The sequence below is a fragment of the Ascidia mentula genome, chromosome 9 (genome assembly GCF_947561715.1).
Source record: "Ascidia mentula chromosome 9, kaAscMent1.1, whole genome shotgun sequence".
In the NCBI taxonomy this organism is placed as follows: Eukaryota; Metazoa; Chordata; class Ascidiacea; order Phlebobranchia; family Ascidiidae; genus Ascidia; species Ascidia mentula.
The window spans coordinates 6,061,849-6,088,805 of NC_138574.1; the positions used below are offsets into that span (position 1 = coordinate 6,061,849).

The following is a 26,957-nucleotide window of genomic DNA, read 5'->3' on the forward strand; positions in this document are numbered from 1 at the left end:
TATCAGTGCCAGCGCAGGCAGACATAGTTACCTCAAGGAGATTTTTGACTTTTGTGGTCCAATTTATTGCGTTTTTGTTTGTATGTGAGTCACATAAACATATCAAAAATGCAACATTTGAAGGACAGAGTTATGTTGCAAAAACTTTCTGTTAGTATTCAGGCGGTAAACACGCATACAAACTATAATAGCAAGCATGTTGTACCGATGAAAACCGATATCAATAATTTGAATGGGCGAGCAAAGCTTACATCAAGCAATCGCTTAGTGCGTCTGGTAATTCATTTCCCTTTTTCACTGCTGTGATATACAGCACGAGTTGGTTGCGGCACGAAGTATGACGTTTGTTCGTGAATGAGGTAAGGACCTTTTCTAGCCCATTGCCAGTGTTTGCGATTGTTCGAGCCTAAGAAGAGTTCTGCAACGAGAAGGAAGTGATACACGGCTTTTTCTTGTTCCGTTTTTCACCAGAAAACTGAGTTAGAAGATTGGTAAAGATGTATTGAATTGTAGATTTCGTAGCTTAGAGGCGCAGAACAAGGCACTTTAAAAGGAATTATGTTTTAGTAGATGGAGACCGGCGTAAATATGCGCATAAGATGTCCACAGAGGTTCGGTGACGTTTTCCCTCTGCGAATTGGACAGCGAATGATTTAACCATCGGCCGACTTTATTAATTTGCGATGCCGTCCATTACTACCAAGAGATATGTCGCTATGAATTGAAAGCATGAATGGCGATTGCTGTTTTGCAGGAACACTGGTAGGAGTTTGCATACACGTTGTTTCAAAAGCAGTGTTCTTCTGCTGGTAGAGCGACGTATTTTGCCTGACTCATCTTCAAGAAAGAAGGCTTGTTGGATTATTCAAACAAAATGAACAGTAAGTTTATCAGCGGTTGATGTTAAAAAAATGCCAACTTATGTGTTTACGAAATTAATGTATGCATAAATTATACCTCCCAGTAACATTGTTAGTTACTCACGCAGACGTAACAACGATGGCGAGCAGTGCTACCACCGTCCATTACACGAAACGAGACATTTCAACAACCTCTGACATTATTTCCTCTGCCACTGGTAACCATACAATGTATTTGTACAAACGACTCTTGATAACCGAACATTGATTTTTATTGCCATGCATCAAAGTTTCGCAAACATTGCCGAATTCCCAAAGGACTGGGTGGGCTTCAGTTCTATATGAGGTCTTGATTGCATGGTGTTGATGTACACAAACCATTAAAATCGCATATTTCTAAACCCACAAAGGAGCACATTGTTGTTCCAACAACAGAATGCGGCAATGAACCAAATATATTCTAACACAGCATGATGCGCTGTTCGTACGACAAGCGCCTGTTTTTATCAATCAATCATTTCAAGAACTATATGTAACGCTGAATTTATCACAGGATCCAACGATGTTTTAGTAGATCACCTAAACTCTACTACGTCATTTCGGTCAAATCTCACAACTTGTGCGAATGAAGACGAAGAAGAACTTCTTCACATCATCACGTTTGTTGGTGCATCTGTGTCGATTTTGGGAATTTTGCTCACGCTTTTGTCCTACATTGGCTTCAGGTATAATTTTTAAATGTGTGTTATAGTGAATTAACATATTATATGAATATTAATTTTTGTTGTGTATATCGTTTTGTTAGGGTTGTATACTCAATACTGGTCATAAGTCATGAATTTTTTTTACAGGAAATTTCGAGTGAAACGGACTCATATTGTGATGGTAAATCTGTGCATCTGTCTTCTTCTCTATTACATCGGTTACTTGTTTAGTAACGCACAAAGGCAACATGGCCATGGGGAGTGTCATGTATATGGAAATCATCCGCTTTGTGTAGCAGGTAGAGTTGGAAAAAAAGTTTCGTAGTTGAAAGGAACGTAAACAAATTGTTTTCACGAACAAAGTTCATATGGCGCAGTATTCTTGTCAAAAGTTTAAACGATCGTAACAGACAGCTCTGTACACTTTGTTGTAAGTTATTAGAAAAATATATTTCGCAGTACAGGTATCATCAGTTTCCACAACTGTTTAATCAACTTCACATGACACAAAATTATATGTTCGCTTGATTCTAGGAGCATTGATCGGACAATTTTCCATGCTTTCCACCTGGTTCTGGATTACAGCCTATTGGTTCGTTCTGCTGGTGATGTTTCAGAGACCTATGGGAGGGCACATAAGTTATTTTTTCTTGAAGGCATCCGTTCCTTCTTACGGGCTTTCTTTTGTTATTACTCTTGTGTGTATTCTTGTGGCTCAGACAAAAAGCGGGCAGTACTACAACGAGATGTAAGCACACTATGTAGCATACAACCGACTCCTATTTTTTTAAAGGAAAAAAAATGTTAAGTGATTGCACACATTTAAAAAGATACGAAATATTTGGACATCTATAAATCTAATGCAATATAGATCAAAACCTAATACGCGCAAGTGGTATAACGAACCTGGTTTCAAAAATGTTTTGAACATCAGTTAACTTTCGGATAAAGTGCAGATGTGCATGGACGTTGGAAGGTCTTTAATATACTTAAAATCGATTTTTTCCCCAGGTGCTCTGTTCGAGCTGAATTCTTGCACTTCGGTCTGTTGTTGCCATTTGCTGTGGCGTTTATTCCAATATTGTCGATATTCGTGTATGTCCTTCACGGTATTGTGTCCACGCAGGACTCTGGGCCACTACAGAGGATTGGAAATATCAGCAGAGTAAAAATCCACCTGATTAAGTTGTCAATCATTTCCACCCTAATAGCAATACGTAAGCACTTTTCAATTTAAAATTCTGCCCAAAGTCCTTCTAGGTGACGTAATTATGATGAGCACTTGTGCGTTTATGGTTTGTGAACAAATTTCTTGAATAAGTCGGATTTGTTTTCATTTCGTAGTTATTCTTGGGACGGTTGTTGTTCCTACCGTAAAAGAAGCAGGCGATCGTTATCAAAACCTCGTCTCAGTTGTCGTATTCACCGTCTTCTCGACTGCCCTGGTAACTAGTAAATTTATATTTCCAAACTTTTTTGTTACATAAGCGTATAACAAGATTATTTGAACACAAAAGAATACTTAACACGAAAATGATTTTTTTTTTACCAAAAGGGCGTACTGCTTATGGTACTATTCTGCCTACACCAAGAAGAAATACGTCGGCACTGGCTCGAAGTTTTGTCCGGAAAGAAGCATCCAATACATCACACGAGTATGAGTAGGAAAAAACATGACGGATTTCGGAGCAGTTTTGGTTCAAGCCGAAAATCGTCAACAATGACGGTATGATTGACTTACCAAGTTGTTGAAGTAATTTGTTGTGAAATTAAGAGATAATCAAAGTTGCCTTATGGTTACATACTTTTGTAGTTTTTTTTTCCTGAAGCCCTACTTACAATTTATATTTAATAAATACGCAAACGCAATTTGTTTTGAAATTAGTATCAGCAACCTGCATTGTACGTGGAACATCCGGAAGATGAGACTTCTCGAAAGTCGAGCAAAATCATCCCAAAAGAAGACACAGATATGACAACATTGAGTCTAATCCAAATTCCAGGTACACCATCCCCAAACCGAAACTCCCTAAAAGCCGAGGATGGTGCAACAGGGGGGAACGACGCAGGCACGCAAGGCAGTTCGCTGGCTCATAAAAACGGTAAATCTGAAAGATCATCACTGCTACTAAAGTTAACGGAAGAAAAAAAGCGAAGAAACGAGTCGGCATCCTCGACCAGCTCCATAAAAGGAAAATCCAAGAAGTCAAAACGACAGAGGAGTCAAGATCACTTAAGAGTGGATAAAGTTGACAAGAAAAAGAAAGAATTCAAACGCCGCAGTTTTAGTACAAGCAGTATAACCGAAGGGCTCCACATGTCAAAGAAAAAACGCCAAAGCACCATAAGCAATGATTCTACAGCAGTAACCAATTTCGTGTAGTTACTTTTGTTGTCGGCCATGCATATAGGCCTATTGGGCAAATTCTTACCTGGAGAATTATTTTTCTGTCATTTTGCCATGTTGGGAATCGAAACGAGACTATATCCCGCAGGGTGCACAACTCAGACGAATATGCGCGTGCCATATTTATTGTATCATACTATCTAGCCTATCACGACCAAACGTCTGTATTACTTTTATAGACGTGATAGACAACATTTAACTTTGTTCTACATGATACTACATACAATTAAAGACGACGCTTATATTTAACTTTTTAGGTTAAAATGCGTGCCATGTCGCACCAATGGCGTGGCAAACGTGGCACTCGTGCCATTCGTGCACTTATCGAACGTAATCGAAGTTTATAGTAGGATGTACTGTAGTTGAGTATAAACTCTTTCACCGTGGTTATATTATTTTTTGTCAGCATGCCGCCAAAAAACTTGTTGTTAGCCTAAACTCAATCACGAAGACTGTTTTTTTTAGTGTACGCTCAGTGTTAAACGCCGTTGTTTAGTCGATTAGTTTTGCCATTTTCAGTACAATGTAATTTTTGTATGTATATATACACACACACACACACACACATATATATATATATATATATATATATATATACATTGATCGTTTGAAACGTGAGTATGTCCTTTTCTCTTAATGGTAGTTAATAAATGCTTTTGACACTTTTCGTTTACTCTTCTTTTGGTAATATTTTCGTCTACGTATCTTGTTCCATTATTACTAGTTTTCTCAATATCATTATTATTATTTTTTTCTTTGTTGCTGTTACAGTTTTCCAACATAACACTTTTGCAAATAAACCAAAATTACCAATACTGCACTTTTCAGTATCAATACAATGATATGATGTAAATAAAATATCCTCAAACGAATCTTCCTTGTGGACAGTGTGATGCGTTTGTTTTTGCTCATTGAGTGTCATTTTTATTTGGTATTAAACCTCCACGTCTACATCTCTAACACCCTACACATACAAAATGGGGAAAGTCGTCCCATTTTATCTCAATGCGAATTTTACGCCTGGACTAAAAATGACGCCATGACTGAAAAAACTGCTGGTTGTGCATGGAATCTAGGATTCTATCTTAGCATACTGTATCACTGTTTGAATATTCTATGGTTCTATGGACAACTAGTCTTTGCACCAGGCTACACCTCTTCCACGTTTTGCCGAAATGTTGAAATATGTGTTTTTAAATTGCCACACAGATAACCTTGTTTCGAGCAACGTTGGTGATATAAATACATAGTTGTGGTTGTCGCGATGCTGGTTTTAAACAATTACCAACACCACTTAGCGCTTTCTTTAGACATGACTATAGTTACTAGGATATTTTATAAGAAACAACAAATGCACCAACGTTGTTATTTTGAAAGATAGAATATTGCTTTGCAGAAGCGTGTTCAATTCCTGAACGTTTTTGTGATATCCCCATCGAGCGTTAAGTCAAAATAAGTTCGCTATTACACCTTGTGTGCTCAAGCATTAAGTGAACATCATATAATTATTTTTTAGGGAAGGTTAATCAAGAATGCAAGTTGTTTGAAGTAAAAATCTAAAAAATATTTATTATAAGCAATGAGGAGCCAATAATATGAATTGTGTATAAGCTGCAGACAGATAGCCACTGTTTCGACCTAAAAGGTTGCTTGGCTGTTTGGTCAGCAAAGTTGTCTAATTGTCACACCAGATGCACTGATGAGACCTTTTACTGCTTTTAGATCGAAACAATGGCCATCAGTCTGCAGCTTATACACAATATTTATTATTTTGTCTAGGTCGCCTTTTTATAGCTAGTTGGACTATTTAGTCCTATTTCGTTTACATGCAATTCGGACTTCCACTTTAAAACGCATATATTGAAATGGATTACTCTGTAGTTGGTGCTGATGCAAAACTAGCCACAGACTTGAAAGATGTGTGGAAAAATTATGATGGGGCCAAAGCTGTGGTACTGATTTATTTTTTTAGTGTTACCTGTATGCCAACATCGATTGCATACATATATTATATATTACATATATTAATGCATTAGCTTATTGTTTTTGCTCAATCTGGAGCCTGTATATATATATATACAAGTTTTGTAGTATAGAGATAAACATAATTTATGGTGACATATGTTTTAGTTTTTGTGGTAATCATATATGATGTTTGTTTTAGTTGCAAAGAATTGATCACAGATTACAGCAACAAGCTGATCCACTACATGCTAATATAAAGTATCAAACACCCCAGGTATAAATATACCAGGTTTCATTTCAAAAGCTATGTTGCAAATGTTTTATGGAATAAAGACCGTATATATATGTGTGTGTTGTGGTATTGTTATCAAGTCTATTTGTCAGCAAAATTAATTTTTGTTTGGGTCGTAAAATATGGTATCATTACTTTTTCCTTTGCAAAAAGTAATTAAAGTATTGTGTTGTGTTCTTTAGCCACCACAAGATAGCAGCATGCTAGTTTCAAAATCATTTGGACACCATGTTGGATTTAAAGAACCTCTTGTGTCTTACCATGAGCAACATGATCCAAAAGCTTCACTAAGGGGGAGTAAGTTATCAGTCATTAATAGTGGAATTGGCAAAAGCAGACTTTGCACCGTTTATATCTAATTTGCAATACTGTTTTGCTTGTATATAATTCTTGATCTCCATGTTTTGTTTCAATTAATATTTACAGATACATTAGAAAATCATCATGAAGGTACTACTCTATCATATTCTGCAAGAAATTTCAACAATACAGATTATGATAGCCTTCGCATTTCACTGAGAAACTTTGATCCCAGTGCTGATAATCCTCATTTGTTTAATGATCAAGCACCACTTGGTCTGTCTGCTAACTCCCAAGATGTCCTGTTGGAAAGTCCAAAAGACCATTTGGTTTCTGTTCGTGAATTAAATGCTGACACATATTTTGAGCCATCTGGAAGATCCATAAAATCAGGAAAAAACTTGTCCACAGCTGGGGTTGCACAAATTGTTACTAACGCTTACTCTGTGGACACTAACATAAAAAGAAAGGGTGAACTAGATTCTCCATTAAGTACAAGTGCAGGTGCCTACTCTCAATTGCCAAAGAAAAAATATGAAGTTACCAAACAGAAAAAAAAGCTTGAGGAAAATTCAGAAGGCCTTGCTAAACTAAAAGAAACTATCAGACGACAAAAGGAAAACAGGTGAGCATTGAGAAAACTAATGTGTGAGTTTTACATTAAACCATTTATGAGTGAATTATATGTTGTCAAGCAAATCTTACTTAAGCCACTACTTTTTTAGGTCACCTTCCTCTGTGCAAGGTTTAGGAACAAAATTTCACCACAAAGATGACGAGCCCATCCCTCACCACCCATACAGTGTTGCTGTACCAAAACCCCTTGTCAGAAAAATTGCTGCTGGCCCAGCTGCTCCCAAATATAAGGTATATAGTTTACATTTTAAGGAAGCAAATAAAAGCAAGCATGATAAAATTTTATTTGTTTAGGGTTTTAACACCGCTGAAACAAGACTAAAGACTCCAGATGGAAAAGTTTGGAAGGAAGATGGAACTGTTGCTTGTGGCAGATCAAGTCGACAACACATAAAAGCAAAAGGTTATTTACATTTTTGTTGCAAGTGACGCAAATAAAAGCATTAAATAACAAAAATGTTTTACATTGCATGTTACACTAGTAGTATTGCATATTATAAAACTATTTGATTTTATGGCTGCAGCAAGTCTATTCCAAGATCGAGGGACTGATATTCGGTCAAAGTCTGCTGAACCATCAACAAAGCAAAAAGATAAGCCTTTTGCCAGAGGAAAGACCACAAGAAAAATTGGTATGGTTTGTATCTTGTTATTTTTATATGTATTAGAAATCAGATCTAAACTTTAATGTTTTCATAAACAGGAAAAATACAAGCTGGAAATCCAACTCATAAAAAATCAATAATTACACCATCTTCATGGAGGGAAGGCCAAAAAGTTGCAGAGGCAATTCTGGGACCTATGCCAAAGCACAAGAAAACTACAACCACTCCTGCTCTTACTCATTCCCCACCCACTAAAGATACAGCAAAGTTACATAAAAGAGGTATGCAGTTTAATTATGTAGTGATATGAACTTTTGAATTTCAATTTGCTTCAAAACTTGGTGGCTGGTGGCATGGCAAACTTGTTTTCTGAATATTTCTGTAAATTCAATTGTTTTTTTTTGTTTTTTCTCTAAATATACAAATTTATATTTAGATGTATAACTTGTGTCAAAACTTAAAATAATCACAATTAACTTGGTGCTTATAATTCAATCAAAATGTTGTGTATGTATCGCAATTTTGCTTTATGGCAGATGTACCCACAGCAGACTCTGCAAGTCTCTCTTGCAATAACAACAATGCCACTGCTTCTGCTTTGACTAACAATGAAAATTCTGCACAAGATGTATCAGCACGGCTGAATGCAAGTGATATTGTCGTGGAAAATAATGACACAGTTAATGGTTTAAATCATGAAACCCCTGTAGAGAATCCATGCCAGCCAGGTAACATCTGTTATTGTTATATTTTGAGAAAAGCTAGTCCTATTTGAAATGTCTTGTGGTGGAAAAACAGTTAAGCTCATGAAAACAGTGTTGTTTCATGTCTGGACATGCTTCACCTTTGTGATTGTCCTCTGAGTGGCATGAATGGAGCTTGTTTACATCCTGGACCGCGTTATCGTGGTTCAATTCCCCACTTAGTGTATCATGGTTTTCAGTTGCACTACATAAAAATCATGAAAGTGCAAGAATTAATGGCTCTGTTTCCAAGAAAGTAGCAGTGTAGCATCAAAAAGCTTGACTAGATTTTGTTTTTAGTTCACATTTCTGTGAATGTGAGGGACATGTTAAGTGATCTCAAGTCGTCCTCATCAGATTCCGATACAGAAAATGAAGAAAACAGTTATGACAAAAACCTAAGAAAGAAGTCAACAAAACCAAGATCAAAGCGTAAAGCTCCCTCAAAACAAGCAGCAAGTGAAAAACAAGGTAGTATAAAACAACTGTGATCTCATTGAGTTGTATTAACACAATGTGTTTATTTTCAGAACCTGTGAAGAAAGTGCGACATTATGATCAGAGTCTGGTTCAGAAATACATGGCAAAGCAAAAAGCAGACCGACGAAAGAAAGAAGCTGAAATAAAAAAGCAAGAACGGGAAGCAAATGAACGTAAACTCCAGCAGTTGCAGAATCTTGACAAACGACAGAAAGAAGCAAGAAAGAAAACTCTTGGTTCATCGATACAAGGTGTGATGTTTGATAATGTTTTTCATGTTAAAATCCAACACCTACTGTTATATTACCTTAAAATTAACTGCGCCAGCCTACAAATTATTTTAAAATGTTACTGTTTCATTCACCAGTATTTTTGTGTGTAGTTGATTCTAACATTAACAAACTGAACAAAAACAACTAATAATAATAATTTTGTCAAATAGCATGGGAATATAGACTTTAAATCACTTGGCATTCCATCAATAATCACTTTGTTTGTTAAACTATAGAAGCAACTAAGTCAAAGAACCCTTTTCAAGAAACTTTCACCAAATCTCCAACATCTGGAAGAAGTGTTGATGTTGAGCAGAGTGGGATTGGGTAAATCATCATTTACAAAATTGCTTGTGGTATAAATATTTTTCCAACAAATTTAGTAAGATTTGTATAGTTTTGACCATGATCTTAAAGTGTTAATATAAATAATGTTTTTTCAGTTACGAATCAAGAATATCATCCTACTTGGAAAAACTTGATCGGTACAGACACACAAATCCCAGTGTAGATGAAGCAAGATTGTCATCAGGTGGCACTAGAGTGTCTGAATTTATGTCAAAGTTGGATCAGTACCTAAATGAAGACACCACCAAAAGTTTACCTGAAAAATCCACCCCAAAATATTCACCCAGAAAAGAGGAAGGAGATTTGACGGTTGCTGATTTAAGCACTGATCATCGGAACAGTCTGTTGGGACAACTATCAATTTCACCACATCAATCCCCACCTAAACTAAACACCGAAACAAGTTATCTAGAAAGGCCTGATTTTCATCATATGGATAGAATTGCTGCATTAAGAGCAAAATCTGACTTACTTCAGGTTAACATTTCTGGATATTTTTTCACTTGAGGACAACAGCATGTTTTGCATCAAACCTTATTCCCTTCATGCATTTACATCGTTCACCTGCATCTATTGTCCCAACAACATTTATAAAAGGATTTGTTTTCACAGGAAAGAATTGATATGCAGGCGAAGTGCTTATTACAACAACCAACGGATTCAGCGAAGCTTTCCAGTTTACCATATTTTACACCATATGAAAGTCAACTCAAGTCACCAAGCAGGTATGGTTATTTTTATTGTCACAAAGGTTCGGCAATTTTTTTACACATTTTAGGACATTGTATTTTAACCATAGATTCAATCCTGTTGAAAGTGGAGAAAGCAGTCACCTACAAGAGCCTGTGGGGGTTGAATTTGAAACATCCTTTCCGGGTGTATCAAATCTAAGTGAACATGTTGCGAAGATTGAACAAGAAAACTTGGAAAATGAGGCTTCAACCAAAATCCAAGCCCACTACAAAGGACATGCAGTCAGGTAATAAAACAATTCTCATTTGTTTGAAATTTTAAATACTTATAAGTTGACACAACTTGAAAAATATGATTAGGTTTTGTTGCAAGTTCTTATGTGCATGAACATTTGTTTTAATTTTGCTTTATTTCAGACATGCATTGGAAACATGGGAACTTCCAAGTGGAAACACTTTACTTAATGGATCAAAATCTTTAGGTAAGTATATTGTAACAGTTGATTGCGTAAAATTGACACTGACACTGATAAGTTCGTTACCATCAACATGGGCTTACCATAAAAAATTAAATTGTGTTTATGATGTCAAAGAATCTGATTCATCTTCATCAAGTAATTCAACCACCCCGAGAAGAAATATTAATTCCTCCTCTGTCGGTGATATGATGGAAGGTTTGACAAAACGAGAATTTTGTGCAGAGGATGACAAACAAACATGGGCTGACAAGATGGACTTAAAACACTCATCAGATGGCACGGATATTTTGCAAGGTGATAACCGTTCAGCCAGTAGTATTTTATATACATTATTGCACATTTTTTAAGTGCCTACAAATACATTTCGTAATCACCAAACCAAAAAAAGTGCCAAATAGGCAAATCTAATAAATATGCTGATATCATAGATTTGAAATCAAGATTGAGACCTCAAACTGCTCCAACGTTTCAAAGCTACAGTGTGCCAGAATTGAGCGAAGATGAACAAAATAAGGCACCATGGCAACGCTCACATGGTGACAAGTACAGTATTCCCAATTTGTTTGCACACAAATACCTCAAAAGTTTGCGAAGAAATCAAAAAACCGAAAGTCATCATCCATCTGAAATTAAACTTGTTGGTGAGAAATGTTAAAATTAAATTGTGTTGGGTGAAAAAAGGAAAATTATGAAGTTGCTTTTAACTACTTAAAACATATTTGAAGGTTAGTGTAATTAAATAGATTTTATAATCTGACAGAAGTTCAGTAAGATAAACCAAAAAAACATATGGTTTTTATAACTGTAATACTCTTGTCGTTCTGACAGGCTCAAAACAGACAGAGGAAATTAAAAGGCCTTCTGTCACCAAAATGTCTGATGATTTTCACATAAATATTCCAAAAGAAGATAGAGGTGCCACATATGATGATGACTTTCAGAGTTTGTCATCTAGCGAACAAAGTGCCCGAACATCAACTAATGAGAGTATTAAGTCTTCCTTGCAATCACCAAGGTTAAAGGAATCAAGTTCCAGCAGCAGATCACAAAGCAGTGTTTCGAAGGCAAGCGAACTCTTACACGATCCAAAAGAACTTATATCCTGGTCCAAGTCTTTGCGACAGGATGCAATATTAGGTGGAATGCAGCATTCTGAGATTACAAATGACAGCAGTGAGATTGAAGCAGAAAATGATGTTAACTACCCTCCATGTAAGCTTTCTGACATTTTTAAACACTAATAAGCTTAGGTAACATCAAGAAAATAATCAGGTAACATACCATGACAGTGAAAATGAAAATATTTATGAAAAACAAATGAACAAGTTTCTGAATTAAATTTAATTTCCACATGACATTATTAAAAAATTTAATTGTTTGAACTTGCCAGGAATAACGTTATGTCAAAGATAATTAGCTAATCATCAATCATTTAAAACTAAACACTTCTATCACCTTGTGTAATTTTTACCAACTTTTAAATCACTATCTACACTTCCCAGTATTACACAGAGATAAGCATAATTTTCCAACGTGCACAGAACACTGATATCAGCTCTTTTTGTTCTACTTACTGTTAGTATTTACTGAAAATTGCAGTTTAAAATTTATACAGCTGTTTACCTCACAGCAAATCTTCCTGCACCAAGCCAAGGTAATCTGCGATATTCACCTGCTGTTCTTGAACACAAGATGGCACTGGAGCTCAACCGATATGAGACAGTTGATGAAGCTATGAAACAACTGACCAGTACAGAAAAAACACAATCAGTTGCACTTGCTCAACAAGAAACTGTTTCACTTGCCCAGATACTACAAGTATTACAACATAAAATAAACTTCTGTAGTATAAAAATATCTTTTGTTTACCACAGTTTTGTCGCCAATATTTTGGTTTGTAAACAATCCTAAACAATAGTCGGTTGTTACTTCTTTCTATACGTTGGTCTGTTGAATTTTTTGTTGTTTTTTTTGGAAAACTTTTGTTATTTGTTCAGTAAATACCTACATTTCTTAAGGTAAATTTTTCAATTCACAGTCAAGACAACTTCAGCATCAAATGGAAATGGATCGACTGACATTTAATGCTAAGGAAAAAGCTTTAGAAGCTTCACGTCACATGGAGAAGCTGGAAATGGAAAGAAAATTAAAGGAAGCCAAGGATAGGGAAGAAAATGCCCAAAAACAAAGTGAAATGGCAATCAAGCTGCAGGTGATTTGATGTGGACCTATAGTGTTTATTTTAATTATTTTAAGTTTAAATAATAAACATTTTAATTATTGTCTTTAAATATGCAGTTTCTAACTGGTGTGCATTTGATTTTGTCTCAGGAACAATCACTAAAAAACCTAAAAGTCCAACAGCAAATCAGTGATTCCGCTAAACATTTGTTTCCATCTCAAAAAAAGCATTTCAAAGCTGATGATTACGCATCAACGTCAGATAAATCATACAGCAGCTCCTCTGAGACATCTACAAAGTGAGAAAGAGATTTTAACAATAGTTTTCATTTTGTAAAATGTATTAGTTTTTAGACAAAGGGATTTGGTATCACTTAAAATAAAGGCACAGCGCTTTGTTAAACTATACCACAGTAAAAAATCCTGGGAAAATTGTCACTAAATTGCAAATTGTGCAAAACATCATTATTTGGTTGCATAAAGGTCTTTGCAGCAGGGTAATCCTATGTTGGCAAGGGGATTCTATGTTTCTCCATGGTTTAAAACTGTTATCATTTTAAACCGAACCATATAAATGGCTAATTATAGAGAAAAAACTGATATGTGAAGCAAAAGATAGAATTAATTCTGTAAAATCAATCAGATTTTTTTTGTATTTTAGAACACCCGGCACAGATCACTCCTACAACACTTCTACATTCAGTAGCTACGAAGAATCAAAAGAAATCAAACTACCCACAAAATCTCCTATTTACCGAAGTCCACCATCCATAGTTTCAGAGCACAGCACCACCTCTGTCAGACAATCTGATGATGATGTTAGCATTCCAGAACAAATTGGGAATGCTGGAGACAGAATTGGAACCTCTTTGTCTGAGTCCAAGTCAATATCAGAAAACATTGAAGGAAAACTAAACTTTGATGATGAAACTGACCGGTAAATAAATTTAACCTCATTTTGTATGTTAATGTGGAAATATCATGACCAAATATACTTGCTCGGACCCTAAAGTTCCAACTGGAAAATTGTATTGGCAAGGGGCTATTTTGTTCAAACTGCAATTGCACATTTGTAATATTAGAGTCAAAACTGTTTTGTCTGTTGTAGGAGATTTGCTTCTCTTCGTAATATACTAATATAAACAGACCATCTACAAGTTAGATTTTTCGGTTCAAGATGTGCATGTCATAAAAAAAGTTGGAGAACTACCATAACAATCATATATTTTTTAAAGTATTTTGTCCTACTGTCTGTTGCTGGTGTTAATAAATGAGTTTGAGTTTGATTTACATGTTTAAAGTTTACAAAGGATTAATGGCTCAAATTCTGAATGTTTGAAAAATAAAATATTTTTTCACAGATATTTATGCTACTGTTTTGTTTAGTATTAGTGGTTTTAACATTATATACGTTACTAGATCAATTTCGGAGGATATTCCTACTGAAAAAACAAAACCCCAAGCTGAAACAAAGCCATCCATCAAAAAAGAAAAGCCAAAGAAAGTTGATTCTCATGATGTTAGTGATGTTGCTTCTGTAACATTCGATGAAAGTGTAACAGAGGATGAAATTGCTGAAATATCCCGAAGAGCAATTGTTCCCTCAGAAAGTTATAGAAGGTAATTTAATTTGTTCTTGATTTTAGATAACTTATTGTCCAATTTTGTCATGTCAATTAAAGTAATATACCACTAAGTTATTGACTTTAATCAAGGTTCGCGTGTGTTTTTCACAATAATTTATCATAAACTTCCGTTGTTTCAAACAATTAGGAAAATTAAAATCATATTTATATTACAAATATTTATGACCTGACACTAGCATATTTAAATAACAAATATTTTATTTGTAGAATACAAAGAAAAAAATCTCCTCACAGCAAACCTGCAAAAGATCAAGATGTTTATGATCATTCAAATTTGTCATTATCATCTGATGACACTTTACCATCCCAGCCAGGAAAAAGTATTAGCTTTGTTATTTTGAGGTTTAAGTGTTCTCTAGTTTACTCTGTAATTAATACCACAAATGTTTTTGTTGAAAACTGCAACATTTTTTGACTATTATAGATCGTTTGACAAGTCTCGAAGAATCGTTTTCTGGCCCCACATCACTTTTTGGTGATTCAGATATTGGAAGTTTTTCACAGTTTCTCAATGCAACAGTTCAGCAATACATGCATGAGCAGGAAGTTCGTATGCGACACCAAACTGTCATGTTGAAACTTCGAGAAAAAGCAATCAAGGTATTTACATGTCTGTGTCAATGTTTATCTGTTTTGTTGACATTTTCATTAACATTCTATGAAGGAAAAGACACAAGCTGAACTAGCATGGCTTGACCAACAGAAGCAACAGATTCGTAGCAAGGGGGAAGACGATAAAATGCCTCCCATCAAGAAAAAGAGACGAGCAATTCTTATTAGACTCCAAGTTGAAACAGATGAAATTAAAAAACTGAGAGGTTAACAAAAGGATTTTCAATCTATTTTAATTTTACTGTTTAAATATACAACAGAAATTTTGTAACCTGCGGTTATATTTGTGTTTTTACACAGCGGCTAATAAGGCGGCACTAAAAGACAGAGAATTGATTATGAAACAACATAAAGACATCAGTAGAATTATGCACTCAACTCAGCAAATTAAAGAGAAACTTAAGAATGGAACAAGCTCTGCAAAAGGTTTGCAATACTGAAAATTAACCTTTTATCCTTCCTACATTAATAAATATATTTGAACAGGAGCTGATAGCAAAAGCAAACTTCCTTCAAGCCCTGAATCTCATGTTATTTCATCAACACCAGTTCCACAAATTACCGAGTCACCATCTGTGTCAGAGGATGATTCCAGCATTCACAATTCTGATATTGATCTCAACCCAACTGCAGTAAGTTTTTTTCCTACAAAACAAATATATAAGGATGATAATAAGTGAAATTGATTGCCATATACTGCTGCAAACTAATAGTCATTATATACATTGCTGTATTTTAGTCAAGCAGGTTGCTTAAACATCTGAAGGTGGTACCGAGTGGTTTGGATGACCGACGACTGACGCAAAGAGAAAAAGGTTTGTTGAAGCGAAAAAAACAAGCAGAAAGATTACTTGAGTGGAAAAGAAAACTTGATGAAGAAGAACAAAAGGCAAGATTGCTTTTAACTTTTAGATATTAGCTAAATAACCATTGTATCTTTCACAGGTAATTGACATTGAAAAGAAGGCAATATCTGCATGGAAAGATGCAGCAGAAAAATCAATCAAGAAACATACTGGTAAATTAACAGTTTTGCCTTCTATACATATTGGTATGTAGAAAGCAGGGTTGATGATCTTAATTTTGAGAAGTGTCATATTGGTTTCCTTTAATGTTTTAAAAAAATAAATAACTATAATTTAAATACCAAAACCTATATATTTTATGGTACAACAGATCGAAGTTATGGTACAATTGAAGATAATTTGAACTTTTATGTTTTTAAATGGATAATGTACAATCTGCACTGCTCATACATAAAACAATCCAAACCATTATGTTGTTGAAAATGTCTGAAAATTACAAGTTATACTTACTCATCTAGCATGTTTTTAGTATTATTTCCATCATATATCACCTGTTTTGTTTCACAACTTTTCTGTCCAACTTGAACAGATGAGAAAAAGGAAAAAAATACAGCAGCAAGCACAGAAAGACAAACATCAGTATCTCCTTCAGAAAGCTCGATTGCAGAAGAAGTTGTAACGCATGGAGCAGTGGAAGATGCAAGTACAACTACCTCGTCATCAGTACCTGATGATAATAAACACCCAGGGTAAGATAACACCATTATGTATTTTTCAAATTTGTAACCACACATAAATTTCTCTATTATTGTTGTGCAGTTCTCAAGATTTGTCCAGTGAAGGAACGATTGGTGATGACTACAGTCAGTCGTTTGAATCAAGTTCACAAAGTGTTGGGAAAACAGCAATGAAAGCAGAACAAGCACAAACCACTCCAACAAATACGGAGGTTGCAGCAAAAAAATTGTCCAAGTAAGTTTAGGTTCAAAGAAATTTGTTAAACTTGTACTAAATTCAGACTTGTTTTTCACCACTTAACATATACAACCAACTGACTTTCATTTTCTGGTTAAAACCAAAGTGACTGGGCAGAGTAACTTGGTTAATAAGTGTCAGCAGGACTAATGCATAGGTGTGAACTGATGTGCAAAGTTCACAAATTATTCTGCAAACAGTTGTGTTCACCCCTGGTTTGTCATTTATTTGTCAAGTCTTCTTACCACATACGTAATAATATTGCCTGTGTGTCTGTTGCAGTCCACAGCTGATGGCAAATGTCAAACATATTACTGCATGATCTATTTATAACTTCATGGTTTGATCTTAGCATGACAGTAAGATTGCATTAAGCTTAAGCACAAGACATGGGCTTTAATGTTTAGCACAGTGTAATATGTTAGCATGTGTGCTTTAAAGACCATTGAACTGTGAACTTCTTCACAATTCATAGTTAGAAGGAAGTATTTGTCTCATGATTTGTTGTTCAAAATATGTGTAGGTGTATCTTGTGTCATGTATAGCCAATGCTCTGTCAAGGAAACAAATCAGACTGTTAACTTTACAATATGCAGCTTACGGTTGTTGAAATCACTACCTATTGAATTTTAAGGTCAACTTTGTTTTTGGCTGATGATGTAATGTGTTTACATTAAACTTTATGACTTTTATTTGTTTTAGTCAGATGGCCCCAGAATAGCTGACACAATGTATACATACAGTAAACAGATAGGCAGTGTGTATTTAAAAGAGTTTTTAAACAGCAGATCTGTTTAAAAAATTATTTGTTTTCATTTAAGGGTTCAGCAGTTTAGTGTTTAAATGAGGTATGATACCTAGCAGAAGTTAAGAAGAATACTGTTAGGTTTATTTAATGCCCTACAGTTTTGGTCCATTCTGGTGCTGCTGTTGGTGGTTCGCAAAACTCAGGTTGTCAGTTAAATACTATTTTCAGCATTTATTTTAATGTAATGTAAACGTTAAGTCAGCCTGTAAGTTGCAATTTTGGTAACTACTGAAAGCAAAAACCCACAGTATTGTTTCAAAACATTTTTTTTCAGGCCCAGTTCCACTTCCTCTAGTCCCGGGCCAACAACTCCTTTGCTTGGTCCCAAGAAACCCTCAACAGTTGTAAGAGTTCCAAAAAAGAGGGAGATTTTTGACAGTGGTTCTGATGAATCATTCTCACAAACACAATCCGAAACTGAACAAAGTGATGTTGAGTGTCGTGTACATGCACTGCAGGTAATTTTTGCTCTTGTTTTTAATGTAGATGGACTCCCAGTTCCGTACTGTGGCTTGAAAAGTACAATGATAAAAAAATTCAAAACAAACTTACACTTGTATTATTTTATTTGCTTCCTGGTCTTCCATTAATACTTTAGGGATTTGAAGCCTTAAACTTTTTTTAAAGTTAGTTTAGTGGCAGATTGTTTAAGGGGAGCCCCCAGTGTGGTCTGAGATGTGTTTTTTAACCACTGTAATGTACTTGTGTCATTACATTTGGACATTTTGTGGACTGTCTGTCTTGCACAAATTTTTTAAAGTTGAAATAGTCATGTTACCTACTAAAGATATATCTCATAACTTTTTATAATCTTATAATAGTTCATTCAGTAGTCTTGGGAAATGCTTACTTTAACAACAGAAAAAGCTCACGACATAATTAGTTGCAGCACTTCGAATGATATGAGAATATGATAACATGTTAGTTTAGGTGACTCTGTCCTCGTGGACCTCAATAAAATGTAAATTTACGCCTTACCTGGGGTGATGGGTCAATATCACTTATTCCGGTGGCAAAAAAATTAAAAAAACAAGTGATTGTTTTCATACAATTTTATTGGTGATTGTGGAGTGAACCTGTTATATTTTTTGTGTTTTATGCATCTTATACTTTTATTTATTGTTTAGGAGGAGTTAAGGCAAAGACAACTGATTGCTGATAAGTTAAGAAAGCAACAAAAAAAGAAACGCAAGGAGCACCTGAGGGCTCAGGAAGCTAGTTTAAAGAATCAAATAGAGGTTTGTGCATAAACCCAATCTCAATACAGCATATTTTGTCACAAGTTAGCATTTCACTGAAAAAATTTCCTTTCCTTAAAGGCTTATGACGCTTTAATCAAGAAGACAAAACAGGAACTAACTCAGGAACTTGATGTATCTGGAACTGTGACTGGATCAAATGGAACAAACCTGACAGTTGTGGCAAAACCACAAATTCGAAGTCCACGCAAGAGCGATCAAGCACGTCAATCAAACAGGTCACGTAAATATGTGATTCCTGTACAGTCCCCTGAAGCGTCTCCAAGAGCTGGTTCACAAAAGACAGTTGGACCAAATTCAATTATTACTAAACAACGATCTGATTCTGATAGCAGTGGAAGGTAAACATTTTGTTGATGTTTAGCTTCTAGCCCCTAATGTGAGCTTTGTAACCTTTACAAGTTCGTTAAGATAAACTAATTTGTTCCATTGTCCAACTGTGACTCCTTTTTGCAGAAGACAGTTACAATCTAAAACAATTATAAAGTTGTTTGCTATATCTGTATGTTTTAAATTAAAATTTGTTTCCCAACTTTATGAATAGTTTACAAAGTTTGACAGTGTAATATACTTGTAAGTATTTTCAGGTCATCTCGCTCTCTGAGTTTTGAGGATGATCAACAGCATTCTCCTGAAGATGCAATCAACAGTTTAAAACCCCTCATTCACCCACTTTCATTCATAACCCGACCCTCTGAAAAACATATTCATTCAAGCACAGAATCAAGTCCAACCACCTCGATAGCACAAGAACGCCCCAACAAATTGGAACTTTTCAGCACAAAATCAACCCCAGCAACCACAACTTCCATTACATCCCCATTGCCCAGTCTTTCCAAGCAGACAACCCCGGACAAATCGACAGCTATTAAAAGCTTGATTCCTAAACCTTCAAAAACTCCATCTCCCAAGCAAATTTCACCAGATGTCTCTCAAGAGGTTTCGAAATCTTCATCACAATTTAAGTCCTCAATTCCAATTCCTGTAAAATCAGAAGTGACAAATCAGAAGGTTTGTGCACAGCATAATTTTTTATACTACACAATGCTATGATCATTCATCTAATTTTGTTCTTTTTGGTGTGTTTTAGGATGACAGCCCAACATCATCACACAGTACATATGCTGATGATTTTGAGGCTTCAACAGCAACTGACGATGAAATGAGTGAAAATATCAGTGAAAATTCAACAGACAAAAGCGATGTCTCTGTTCCTCTTTTTGATCTTTCTGCATCTGCTCCATTGAATGTAAATAAAAACTATTATCTTGGATTGCAAGAAAAGTTTAAGGGTCTTTTAAAATATGTAGTACATTAATATTAAAAAACTTACAAAAAAGTTGTTTTTATTTGTCAGTCTTTTAGTTGTTAAACCATAAATGCGACTAAATGTGCATCCAACATAAAATCAATCTGATTTTTTTCTTTTAACTTAACAGAAAAGTGAAGTGGTTGATTTTGATGATGAGGATGAAAAGACTCCTGTTGCCTCCCCTTCCACAACTCCAACTCCCTCTCCTCCAAACACTCCAACTCCACAAAACACTTCTCTTGCTCATGGTAAGGAGAAAAAATGTCATGCAATTCACATATTCATAAACGGTGTGTGGCAACAAACTCCTTTAGTTGCACACAACACACTTCATTCTATCACAATCAAAATAATATATTGATTATTTATTAGCAGATGAGATGGGTGTGGATGTAATGGACGGATCTGCCCGGATTGGGATTTACAGAAAACAAGACCTCAGTGAAAGGTATCCTAATATCGAGAAAAAAAATATTTATTTTTGCATCCGAAGTATTTTTTACAGTGACCTGTCTGAACGCATTCTTCCAACATCTCACAGCAACAAACAACTTGCTGAAAAAATAAGTGAGGATATTCTGCACACGCTGGTTGAGGTAAAATATTAGGAAAACGTTTTTGATCCTGAGAAATTTCACTAATAAATATTTTTGTAGGAATCGATGAATGTTGCGATCGAGGCACGCAACCTTGCCGGGTCACGTGATTTGGAGGAGAGTCGTCGTCGCAAACAAAAGGTGAAGCTAATATCATAAGCTAAAAGCTAACATTTCCTAACTATTCCTAACTATATTGCGTTGCACGATTACTTGTTTTTTTTTTTTTAATCGAATATTTGATGTAATTTGAGTCATAATTACTACAAGACAGCTGTGGCAAAAATAGTTGAAAGCTAACGTTTCGGTTGCTATTCAGCAGCCTTCATCAGGATGTAACGGTGTAATATGCAAAAACACAGCGTGGTAATTTGTTGAGGCGCATAAACAACAAAACGCAAGATTAAAAATGAAGAAATGAAGAACGATAAAAAAGGCGGGAAGAACATTTCTGCAATACAATTATCAGCACTTGCTTGAAACGTGTGAAAGTAATTAGCTCTTTATGCTAAGGGATAATTTTGACAAACATAGCGTCAATACTTGTACGTAGGCATTTGATTCAAAATGCTCGAAACAGGTCGAAGCAGTATGTACTGTCTGTAGTTCACTAATATTAGTGTATTTCGCTTGTACACGACTCAATTTTTCCTTTTGCAGGATTCAAATATTGATGTTCTACCCGAAGGTGGAAAACGAATTCGGCGAAATGATAGTTCTGAACCCACGCCATCAGCACGAAATCTTCTACAAATCCTCACTGACGACCAAGATGAAAAGGTAACGTAACGGTTTATTTAAAACTGGTTTAAATGCAGTAATGTTGGGAAGAGTGTATGTTTCCGAAACCCGCCTTGCTATGCGTAAGCACATGCGTCGATATAGAGGTGACTGGGGTGACATGTCACAATGCCTCACAAACAAACAGGGGTGACAACGCATGCATTGTCACCCCTGGATTTCGTTTAAATTAAAAATTACCACATACATTATGCTATGCGTTAAGGTAGTTTCAAAAGACCTGTATTGTCACCGTCACAATCCGGACAAACACAAGTGTCTCGTGGATTGTTACGTAACAAAGTGACACGAAACAGAATTTGCGTCGTTTACCAATGTTGGGGGCGATACGACTGACGAAATGTTATTTGCGTATTACTAAAACCTGGAAAAGTCACCCTTAATATTTTACAAAACGTTAAAATCGACGCCTATGTGCGTAAGCATGGCATTACTTTTGCGTTTCCGAAACCTAATACGTTACGACTTATTTTTTTATCGATTTGGTTTTAAGTGCAATACTTACAACAGACTGGATTTTCAAAAACAGTTTTTAAAGCACGAGCTACTACTCGCTTCATCAGATGTTACAAATGGCGTATTAACAGTTTTACATCACTCTGTCACAGTCAAGAAACCAGATACTGATACTGCTCACTGTAGACTTTCTAATCAAAACTTATGTGTTTGTTTAATGCCCACTCTTGCCAACTGACATAAAGAATAAACATTTTTAGGAAATTGGGGTAAAAGACGAAGTGAAGTCAGTGAAACATGATCATAGTGACGTCAGTAATGAACTAACCAGCAACATTCTGAATGAAACAATCAACGAGGTACGTATTATTGTGGTGTTGGATTAAGCAGGTTTTCACTTCATGTTATTTGTTACTAATTAAGGTTTTGGAAATTCGAAAGCAAAGAGCAAAGAAGTGGGCAGAGGTATTGTAACATTTTTGTTTTCGTGAAGTTTTTTTTAGTAGTGAAGCAATAGTATTATTGTGGTGTTATCTGTCGTTAATGTCAACAATCGCATTGCGAGTAAATTGAAACAAAAAACATTTTTACGTGTACATTTTTACGTAAAATCAACCAATCACAGCATCTAGTTTTATCACGTGTGTAATCCTCTTTTTGTCATTGGCCAGGTTTCATTTTCGCGCGATCACGAAAACGGGAATGAGGTTGAAAGTATTTTGCAAGTTGATAGTAAGACAAAAGTGCCAACAACAAAAGCACGCACTGGTTTGGAAAGTGAGGACGTGGATCGTGAACCAACTGTCGCAAGACCCGTGTCTCCCATATTTGGTTCAAGCCAGGTATAATTTCAATGTCTTACATGTAACTTGGCGCTAATCATATCCCGCTTATAGGACGATGTGACTGAGGAATGGTTTGACGACGACATGTATATTACACCTTACCAAGCTAAAAAGCGAGAGGACCCGCCCGTCGTGAGCATGAATGACGATTGGTCAGCTGAGGTGAGTGTTGTTTATATTGAGGGCGGGAAAGCAATAATGACAGGTCATATTATTATTTTACATCGTAAGTAACCATGTGATATTTGCAGGACGTGATTCTTGGTCCTCCTCCAATCAAGCTAGCGGTTCCTTCGCAACGCGATGACGTAATGCATGTCGTCAATCAAGCGGTTGGTTGAATTTTATATATTATGTGTAGCCTTGCATACTGATATTAAAATCCTACAATTGTGCCAGTATTAAAGAAAAATCAAGCATTGTACGTTATGTCCATTTTTACGTTTAACAATATCAAAACTTTTTATCCTCCAGCATGAAACACATTTTATTTCTAATCTATTTACAGATTGATTTTTATCATGACAAATATTCAAAAGGAGAAATGCACACATTTGAAATTCCGGAAAGTTACATGGAAGATACGGATATAACTATTGATCCCGATCAACCACAGAGCGCTCAGTCTGCGTCACGTGTTTTCAAGTCCTGCATTTTCGAGCTCGTACGTTCAGTACCACATCCACATTTCTGATAATATGTACCTTCGTGTATTTTATAATTTCATTCTTCCGGTTGTAACAGCAAATACGCTAAATTCAATGGGTCGCACCCCTCATATTAAACTGACTGAAAGTATGAATACTGGAGTGGTGTTATTACTAAAATATTTTCGGCATGTGTTTTATGGAACTTAACACTCTTATTTCCTATATTTTGTGATGTTTACATCATGCATAACTTGTTAAAAACCAATACCCAGATATCTTCATCAACGCTGCACTGAAATTAGTAAAATGTTTATTTCAAAAAACAGGTCTGGGAGCTCATGGCAGAAGCTTTGGGAAGTTCCAGCACCGTGAAACCGGAAACCAAATCACCGTGGATTAAAATGCGACGAAAGAGACGACCAAGCTTTTGTAAAGCTCCACCGAAAACCAAAAAGGTAGAACCTTTATTCTAAACCAGAGGGTGGGAATCTGTCTCCAATGATTATTTTCTTTATACTCGGTCGCCATCTTTTCTGCTGCCCTGAATCAAAACAATCAAGAAAGAAGATAAGAGTAAATGAGTAGACCTAAAAAATCTAATTATGACGTAATATTACGTTTCGGTATGTTGGTTGTTATGTCATACATCGTTTTTTTTTGCTAAAATATACGTAATACGCTTCTAGAAATAGCTACTTCTGTATTGTTGGAATTGTTGAGCTAGAAAAGTAATCGTTCATACAGACTTTATTTATGTGATCTTAAAAAACTAAAATTACTAATGCAGAGTTAATTAACTAAACTAAACTAATTGTTTCCAATTTAATGCATAGGCTAATGGGTTAGGAAGACGTGACCGACACAGGTTGAGAACCACTATTCTAAACAGCCGGGTGTATATTCACATTGTGTTTTTGTTTGCAGGAAATTTTGGCTGTGGTATCTGATGAGATCAACAACCTCTTTAACTTTTCTGGTGTGAGAAGAAAACTTGATTCGAAGTTAACGTTGAAGTGGGGAACGATGAAAAAGAAAGACAACGTTGATCTTCTCCTGGTAATTCCGTTTTCCACATACGTAGTTTTGTTTGTTTGTTTTTTTTGGCAAAAAATTGCCATCCATTTTTCAATATTTTAATGCAACAAAATCGTCCTAATAGTTACAACCGGCAGCAGAAAACTCCCTTTTACAGCAAAATCGTGTTGTTTGTTACATGTCATTATACAAAGTGTAACCAAAATATTATCGTCAGATATAGTTTGAATGATGGAGCTTGCTGTTTGTGGGAGTTTAACAAAACTGTGATATTATAACAGATCGACGAGCTTCGTGAGGAGGAACCTGATTGGACGAATTATGATGAAGATGAAACCACGGTGAAAATGCAGTTGGCCGATAATGTCATGGAGTTTTTGCTCAACGATACGGTTCAATGCTTCAACAAGATCGATCAAAAGCAGTTCAAATCGTGATGTGCTATTTTTTAAGTAATTTTGAAAACATTCTTGAAACTGTTGCCAAAATCGTTATTTTGAACCGTCAGGTTGCGGTTGGAAGTAGCAAACAATGAATGTGTTTAACACAAAAGTTCTGCAAACTATTTTTCGTCATTTTCATCCGGGTCTGTTTAGTAGTTTGTCCCAGAACAATTTAATCAAACAAAACAAAAATATCCAAACAAAACGAATCCCCATAGTCAGTAGATTTTTGTTCGGTCGAATATTGTCTTTCAACTATATCCAGGTCGTACTTTGGTATATGTATTCCTGTTATATCAGTTTGCTATAGGCGAAATCAGTGTCTTATTACCTCGTTTCGAACAGCGCCACAAAGCTTGTGTAGTTTTTCTAGTAAGTAGTATGAGTGTCCTGTACAGTTTTCACTCAACACAAATTTATTGTTTTAAGAAAGGTTCTGATAACTCTTCACTGTATTAAGCTCGCCTTTTTCAAAATGCTTTTTTATATATTTTTGTGCAGAGCTCGATCGATTTTGTTTGAAACTTGTAATAAAGTTTTCAGTTTGAAAATTTTGACTATGATGTATTACCTGAAACTTTGTTGAAGCAAAACGTAACTCAAGAATATTTAGCACATTTCGTAAAAATACGTTTGCAGCATATTGCACAAAAATTCTAAACCCGGAGTTTTTTTTGACGCCGCTATATTACATTGGCTACAGCAAAACTAACCTTGAACTACATCCTGGCTCCGATTTTGTTTATTTAAAAGTTACATTTAGGTAATCTTAAGATAATAAATACGGAAACTTCATTTTTAAGATTACCTCGTGCGTCGTTAAACTTGTCATTTTCTTTTTGACAAATTAGCCACAAAGCTTTGATGAATTAGAAATCGTGTTGGCAGATCATTTTACAACATTGCCACGCCGCTGCTATTGAGTCACTGTCGACCTTTACTTGGTAAATGCTTGGGGAATGGCACGTTTATTTAAGCTAGTTCACCACAACCGGCAAAACGTTTTATTCAATAAATTTCTGAGTTACGTCGAAGTGTTTATAAAAAAGCTTCCATTTAAAATATTGTACCAAAATTGACAAAAAGGAACCTGTGCAGATAGCTATTTATTTTTCAAATTTCGTATTCGCTTGCCGACGTCAAAAGCATGCAAATTCGAGCGCTTTTGGGTGTGTTGTTTTTGTAGAAAAGTGCGTTTTTGGGAGTGTTTAAAAGAAGGATGAGGCTTCTGGCAAAATGCATCTGGCACATCTGCCTTACATTCCCGTAAACAATAATATATTGAGCGGAGATTGTTTGATCAAATGTGGCATTTACGTATTTTTTTTAAAAACTGCAAAGCAAAATTTGTTTGTAAGATTACCTCAAGTTTCGTTAAATTTGTCATTTTCTTGATAAATTAGCCACAAAGTCTCGGAACCATTTGTCATTAATTTGTGATCGTGCTGGCAGATCATTATGCAACATTGTGTCGATGCATGGCTATTGAATGGGTCGTTTTTCAAAAAATGTGGTTGTTTTACTAACCACCAAGAGATATAATGCTTACTAAGTTTAAATATTTGCTGATATATTTGTTACAACAGACGGATGGAAGGCAAGAATGTGTAAAATTCTTATAATCAAGCAATGTAAAATAGAAAAGTAGCAACAGGAAAAGTTCATTCGTCACATCCGCAGCTTTGCCACTTACATCAGATTTCGCAAGTCGACAAATAACGAATTAACTGTCACTATCTGGTAAACATT

General features: G+C 35.5%; 2 protein-coding genes across 3 annotated transcripts; both read left to right on the forward strand.

The window, feature by feature from the left end:
- The first annotated feature begins 704 nt into the window (after positions 1-704).
- Positions 705-4,781, forward strand: LOC145913612 (uncharacterized). 2 transcript variants are annotated; one of them, XM_083001334.1, is made up of 9 exons: positions 705-881; positions 989-1,078; positions 1,432-1,585; positions 1,712-1,863; positions 2,099-2,312; positions 2,576-2,781; positions 2,909-3,009; positions 3,120-3,290; positions 3,450-4,781. In XM_083001334.1, exons 1-9 carry the CDS (start codon positions 875-877, stop codon positions 3,945-3,947), a joined length of 1,593 nt encoding a protein of 530 aa, XP_082857460.1. In that variant the 5' UTR covers positions 705-874; the 3' UTR covers positions 3,948-4,781. The 2 variants fall into 2 exon arrangements, with proteins under 2 accessions (XP_082857460.1, XP_082857459.1); XM_083001333.1 differs by having other exon boundaries at positions 706-881; positions 1,414-1,585.
- A 973-nt stretch (positions 4,782-5,754) lies between these two features.
- Positions 5,755-25,753, forward strand: LOC145913333 (centrosome-associated protein 350-like). The gene is made up of 52 exons (XM_083000953.1): positions 5,755-5,923; positions 6,136-6,210; positions 6,411-6,525; positions 6,655-7,153; positions 7,254-7,395; positions 7,459-7,567; positions 7,689-7,796; positions 7,868-8,050; positions 8,306-8,497; positions 8,813-8,983; positions 9,043-9,243; positions 9,501-9,591; positions 9,708-10,089; positions 10,225-10,337; positions 10,412-10,591; positions 10,722-10,786; positions 10,898-11,077; positions 11,212-11,424; positions 11,612-11,995; positions 12,414-12,601; positions 12,822-12,995; positions 13,115-13,263; positions 13,626-13,901; positions 14,384-14,584; positions 14,818-14,930; positions 15,035-15,210; positions 15,275-15,428; positions 15,523-15,648; positions 15,709-15,854; positions 15,962-16,111; positions 16,168-16,240; positions 16,618-16,777; positions 16,848-17,000; positions 18,086-18,269; positions 18,939-19,049; positions 19,131-19,411; positions 19,658-20,081; positions 20,161-20,319; positions 20,510-20,630; positions 20,755-20,830; positions 20,888-20,978; positions 21,039-21,119; positions 21,639-21,758; positions 22,496-22,594; positions 22,659-22,700; positions 22,907-23,077; positions 23,132-23,242; positions 23,332-23,412; positions 23,589-23,744; positions 24,057-24,185; positions 24,655-24,786; positions 25,047-25,753. The coding sequence occupies exons 1-52, from the start codon at positions 5,837-5,839 to the stop codon at positions 25,200-25,202; spliced, it is 8,454 nt and encodes a 2,817-aa protein (XP_082857079.1). The 5' UTR covers positions 5,755-5,836; the 3' UTR covers positions 25,203-25,753.
- The last annotated feature ends 1,204 nt before the right edge of the window (positions 25,754-26,957 follow it).

Excerpts from the sequence above, each read along its gene's own strand:
- LOC145913612 (XM_083001333.1), top strand. Across the intron at positions 1,586-1,711 it reads TTGTCCTACATTGGCTTCAG|GAAATTTCGAGTGAAACGGA; the intron begins GTATAATTTTTA and ends TTTTTTTTACAG. Across the intron at positions 2,313-2,575 it reads GGGCAGTACTACAACGAGAT|GTGCTCTGTTCGAGCTGAAT; the intron begins GTAAGCACACTA and ends TTTTTTCCCCAG.
- LOC145913333 (XM_083000953.1), top strand. The coding sequence starts at position 5,837 with ATGGATTACTCTGTAGTTGGTGCTGATGCAAAACTAGCCACAGACTTG. Across the intron at positions 15,649-15,708 it reads TGGAACAAGCTCTGCAAAAG|GAGCTGATAGCAAAAGCAAA; the intron begins GTTTGCAATACT and ends ATATTTGAACAG. Across the intron at positions 24,787-25,046 it reads ACAACGTTGATCTTCTCCTG|ATCGACGAGCTTCGTGAGGA; the intron begins GTAATTCCGTTT and ends ATATTATAACAG.